General features: G+C 36.0%; 1 protein-coding gene across 1 annotated transcript in view; it reads left to right on the plus strand.

Annotated features, from left to right (window-relative positions):
* Positions 1–949: 949 nt before the first annotated feature.
* LOC106867907 (troponin C) overlaps positions 950–6,302 on the plus strand; it is a 24,757-nt gene continuing 19,404 nt past the window's right edge. The window contains exons 1-3 of the mRNA XM_052969440.1: positions 950–957; positions 1,994–2,097; positions 5,222–5,365. Of these exons, the coding sequence (XP_052825400.1) occupies positions 950–957; positions 1,994–2,097; positions 5,222–5,365 (256 nt within the window). The remainder of the gene's footprint in view (positions 958–1,993; positions 2,098–5,221; positions 5,366–6,302) is intronic.

Here is a 6,302-nt window from a genome sequence, read left to right on the forward strand (position 1 = left end):
CGAAGACAGGTGGTGTAAACAACAAATGGATGTATTAGTTTAACGCTCGGGAATAGAGAAAGTCTTTGACGTTTCGACCTACGCTCTTCAACTGAAAGGAACACAGAAAGAAACAAGGAGAGAAACAAGGAGAAAACAAATATAAATGTAGTGGTCAGTGATCTATCATGGCGATAGATATATATAATTGTATAGAATACAATTATATTTAAGAGTATATAAACTACCATGCCTATATGCTAGAAGTAGATGCCAGATACGTCCAGCCACTATAAGTTTACACTTCATAATACAGAGGTTGAAATTACGCAGTGAAAAATTATAATGGCTGGGCGTATTTGGCGTATACTTCTAGCATATAGGCATGGTAGCTTCTGTGTCCTTAATTATAATTGTATTCTATAGAATTATATATCTCTATATATGAATTTTACCTGAAAGGTTATTTTTTTATATGATGGCCACTGATAAAATTCATTAATTTTAATGATTTTATCCTTTAATTATGTTTACACGCACACATACATACAAGTACATACATAGTAGTAATAATAATAATAATAATAATAATAATAATAATAATAATAATAATTATTATTATTATTATTATTATTATTATTATTATTATTTCTTTTATTGGCCACAAGGGCCCTAAATAATAATCCTTTCTACTAAAGCCACAAATTTTGGAGGAGGGGACTAGTCGATTACATCGACCCAGTGTTTCACAGGTACTTAATTTACCAGCCCTGAAAGGATGAAAAGCAAAGTCAAATAAGGATAACTTTATTCAGGTTTTAACCCTGAAGTTTACTCTATTAAGCTCATCCACAGGTATAGGCTATCAGACATACAATAATCCGGAGATTGCTTTGTCAAACATATGTCTGAAAATCTACAAATATCCTCAGAGTTTATACAAAACAGAAATTAGTTAATAGATTAGAAAATGTTGAAGTATATTTCACAAACGTAGTTCTAATCAAAAATGTAATGAAAAGAAGGGTAGGAATAACCAGAAAAAATATTTGGGGAGGAGTTAGTCATTTAATTCAACTTAACTGGTACTTTATTTTATCAACCCTGAAAGAAGTGAAGACAAAGTTAACCTGGGTGGAATTTGAATTCATAACGTGAAAAGCCAGAACTATCACAAGGCATTTTATCTGGTACTCTTATGGTTCTGCCAATTCATCATCTATTGTAAGGTTAATAATGGTTTCAAATTTTGGCACAAGGCCAAACTTTTAGAGGGAGATGGCAAGTCGATTACATCGACCTCAGTTCTAAAATGGTACTTACTGAAAGATAAAAGGCAACGTCGACGTCGGCGGAATTTGAACTCAGAATGTAAGGATTCTACCAGCTCGCCGCTTTCATTGATACTAATATCAATGAACAGTTTCAAACCTTAATATCTTTTAAAAAAACATCCTCCAATCATGCCATTTCAAGAAACTTTTCAGCACGAACTGCATAACAGTTAGTTACAGTTACATCCCTGACATGAAAAACATTATAGCGCTTAAGTCAATAATGTCACCTGAGGTAAGCTGCACACAACAAACACAAATACGTGTCCGCTCGATCAATCATGTACATTATACGTGTGTGTCTAGGGAGTAGGTAAGATGTATGTGCGTGTGTGTGCGCGCGCGTGTATTAGAAAGAATGTGTCAGCGTTTAGTTGGCTTCTAAGTATAAGGCCAACTGCAATAATTTCAGTCAACTGCATCGAACCTCACATTAATACTGACATTCAAAATTGCAAGCCTGAATTCTAATTCTAAGCCTTACTCCAACCCTTAACACCAAACCATAAGCCATAAACCTAAACCTGGCTACCTCTGCTGTGGTCTTCATTGGTTTGTAAATGTAACAATCGTTCAGATCTAAAGCCCTATTACCATTGTTAGTCACAACCCACCCACATGTTTGTAAAATAACGTTGAGATTTTTGTGTGCTTATTTAGATTTCTTGTATTTGATGAAGGCTTGAGCTGATTATACATGTTCCAACCTTTGTATATCTTGCGAGATATCTAACGAGATGTTATTTTTATATTTTGCAGGGAGTCACAGATAAACAAGTAAACGGTAAGGCTTTTTATTGTACAATTTATTATACCACTTCTATTTGTTCTCTTCTTTTTTTTTATTAGAAAACGAATCCTCCTTATATCTCCAATATGATAATAAATAAAGGAACCTTTTTCAATACTCTTTCGGTAACTATTTTACAAAGAATGAAAAACGACGATAACCGCAGGTGTAACTTTACAGTGAATTAATAAATGCATTTCATAAAAGAAAACATATTTACTCTTGATATCATTTGACAGGCTATCTACAGACTTCCTACCGGATTTATCTGTTGGGAAAACACAATTTATTTCTCTTTGATGTTTCTGTATCTTGTTTACTCCCTTTTTAATGCCGGTACTGAGATCCTGAGTCCTTATACGTTTACGTTTAATTTTGTGGATGTAACCAGAGAAAGTTGAAAGACGTTAGGACCTAGCTAAGCTGGATTTTGCTTCCAAATCAGCGTCAGTGTAAAGTGGCATGCTCTCTTCTTGAGGGGTATGCTGGTAGGGCAAAGTTTGCGCCAAAATCCAAATTAATTAAATTATTTTGAAATCTGAAAGAAACCTAGTTTACTAAGAGCAAACAATATTATGTACAGCGTTGACGAAGGATTATGTCCTCCGTTTTACTGAATGTAAAGAAATTCTACCAACTGTAGATATCCGAATATCTTTGGTTTCCAAAGCTGTTCCTTCTTGAAATATAGATATTTAGTACAAAATTTGAATAAAGAAACTTTTATGCATAAAAGTGATTAACTTACTATTGTAAGGTGTCACCTTCAGTTACTATTGTTGATTTTAGAAAATCTATATCAGCACGAGATTCCTACATGATGCCACCCACATCTATTATCACTTAAGGCGGCAAACTGCCAGAATTGTTAGGACGCCGGTTAAAATACTTAGTGGTCTTCCTTCCGGTTTTGTCCAAATGCTGCCGAGATCATCTTTACTTTTCATCCTTTCGGGGTCGATGAAATAAATACCAGTTAAATACTGTGGGTCAATGTGATCGACTGCCCCCTCCCTTCAAAGTTGCTGGTCTTATTTCCAAGATCAGAAAGAATTATTTCTTACTTATTGTCAAATTTATACTAACACAGCGTTTCTGTTAGATATCATTACTCATGGTGTATTTCCTTTCTTGATAATGAAATCAGTATCAAGGCTAAAGTATCAACTACAGTTGTCATATTTCGTTTTTCTCAATTCTGTCGTCACACAAGATTCCCGCAAGGAATTGCATGCAGTTATGAAAAGCTTAACAAAGGCTTCAAGAATAGGCGAACGTGGGAACCACTAAGTGGTCACATCCTATCACCATAAAAAAGGAAGAATACATTTGATAACTTAGTCGTAATTAATCCCCAAATAATGCGAATCTGAATATACTGTCTGAAAAATTGAAAGGCTGATGAGGGTTGATGGAAGCTAGTCTACTTCAATAACACTGACTCGGGGTTTAAACATCAACAAGGCTCTAAAAGAGAAATAATTTCTAATATATTTGTCGAATATATTCGTTGGATTAAGATATTTTATCGTGAAATTTCCACTAAAAATACCATTTTTTCATTCTTCTAGCCACAGAGCTATGGTTATGTTGTGTATGTGTGTGTGTGTGTGAGGGAGGAAGAGAGAAAGAGAGAGAGAGCCTGTGTATATGTTTGAATGTATTTGAATACATGCGCATACATATATATATATACATGAAATGTAAATCATACGTGAGATGCATTGCATAATACTCCTCACATCTAAAATACTGTTTCATAATCAACAACACTTCTCAAAGACTCTGCACTCAGGCTGGTTACACATTTTATCGCAGCAAAAAATCTATAGAATAACCAGGATTCATGCTGTAATCTGGATCAATTCAAGTGACTACTATCTTCACCATGTAGATTTTTCTATTCTGTGCTTTCAACAAATCAATCAATATTTTAGCCAATTTTAAGGTGGCGAACTGGCAGAATCGTTAGCACGCCGAGTGAAATGCTTAGCAGCGTTTTGTCCGTCCTTACGCTCTGAGTTCAAATTCCACCGAGGTCGACTATTTCTTTCATCCCTTCGGGATCGATAAAACAAATACCAGTTGAACATTGGATTGATGTAATCGTCTTATCCTCTTCCTTGAAATTTCTGGCCTTGTGCCAAAATTTGAAACAAATATTTTTAGCATATTTAGACTGGCAATAATGTAAGGATTCTACCAAGTTCAAACAAATTCGTGAAGATATTGAGGTACCCATCTACAGTATTATATTCATATTCGGTTTTATCAGCCGTGTTATAACTGGCCTCACAACACTCAGTTCCGTGTATCAAACTATAAAACTACTCTAGTAAGAGAGATAATGTTTCTTAGTGAATAAATATATCGCCCAATATAAATATTTTTCAGAACATATTTCGGAATGCATCACGTATGCTACAGAGATACTTCTTATATGGAAATGCTACAAATGATATGAAGGAACCACATATGATACAAAAGTGCTACATATGATATAGAGGTGTTAAATATAATGTAGGGATACTGCATGTGATATGGAGGTACTATATAAATGGCGATACTTCGTATATGTTGTATCGATAGTTAGCATGAACTGTAATAGTGGCTGGATTTGAAAAATGTTTAACTATCTAGTGTGAACATCCACGTCTGATTCGTCCTTTTTCTTTTTCTTTTCTCTTTTACTTGGTACAAGGAAATATGTTACTAAGCATTCCAAAATTATGGAAGTGAGGGCTAAATTTGAACCCAGAAACTTTGTTGTAAATTTCATTACTGTTATCTAAACCAACATTTTCTTTAGATTAAAAAAAAACCCAGCATAATATATAACACACACAACAAAAAACAAATATATAAGAGTAAGGACAACGCAAAGTGAAAGATTGCGTGTGTGTGTGCGCGCGCGTTTGTGCGTACGTGTGTGTATGTAAGTGTATGTGTATGTGTGTATGTGTGTATGTGCATGCGTGAGTGTGCGTGCGTATGTGTGTACATGTAAGAGAGATCAGGAGCAAATAGTTGCAAAATAACCCCAAAACGTATGACATGCTATCATACGCCATCATTCTAGAACGTTCTGTCATGTTCTTTAAACTTTACCCCGTTTTAGATGCCCAACAAGCTTTCAACTTGTTTGACAAGAAGGGAGACGGCGCGGTACCCACTAAAGAGTTGAATAATGTGTTTAAAAGTCTCGCCCTGCATGTTGCTGACCACAAACTGCAGTTGTGGGTTGATGAAATGGATGAGGAAGGTAAGTATGTGAGACACATCTTTGTCGTCGTCTGTACCTGCAGCTCTACATCATGTGTTATCATATTTACGTCTGATGTTTTCATGGAGGTTCTTGTGGCCTCTGTATGTGTGTATGTTTGTGTGTATATGTGTATGTGGGGTTATGAGTTTAATGTGAGATACACAACGGCACAACAGCTATACTATAAATCCATAGCAAAGACCAGAACGCTGATCAAATTTTGACGCTGACCAAAATAATACGTAGACACTGTTTTGAGATGGAATATTACAGGGAACTATTGTTGATCTCTTCACACCCATAGCAGAATCTGAATCTAGTACTGCCAAATGAAACATTGTTTCGTTCACACAGTAGTGGGATGCGTGCGGGCAAAGCTATTAGTTACAGCAAGGTCAAATCAGCCTGAAGCAGCTGAGTTCTTAGTTATTGAAAGTGAGAATACAGCACTATAACACACTATAGTGCTTCATATGACAGCACAGAAATTATTTAGTTTATAGTTTAATGCTATGTGAGACTGACATAACAGAGTGCGTACCTCGGAGACATGGGAGTCTCTCCAGGTCGATCAGCCACTTCTCCGTAACGAGAGGTTACAGTTCCCTTACTACTGACATGTGATAAGAATGCCGTAGGAAAGATTCGCAAGACAGATTCTACAAGCTGATCCGGCAACCAAGTGACCTTAGAATAGACCAAGAACAAGATAGTTGGATAATATTCATTGCCACAGTTTGTCAGGCCTAGAAATCCACCCGGAAAGTCAAATGACGGCTACTTCTGGTAGGACCCTATGGAGGCGGTGCCTGAGGATTCTACCTCCACGACCTTCCTCAGGAATAGTGAGCGAAGAGTATTGGAGGATAACTATATCAGTATTATATGGTAGTACACACACACACACACACACACACACACACACACACACACA

This window comes from Octopus bimaculoides, chromosome 7 (genome assembly GCF_001194135.2).
Source record: "Octopus bimaculoides isolate UCB-OBI-ISO-001 chromosome 7, ASM119413v2, whole genome shotgun sequence".
NCBI classification, from domain to species: Eukaryota; Metazoa; Mollusca; class Cephalopoda; order Octopoda; family Octopodidae; genus Octopus; species Octopus bimaculoides.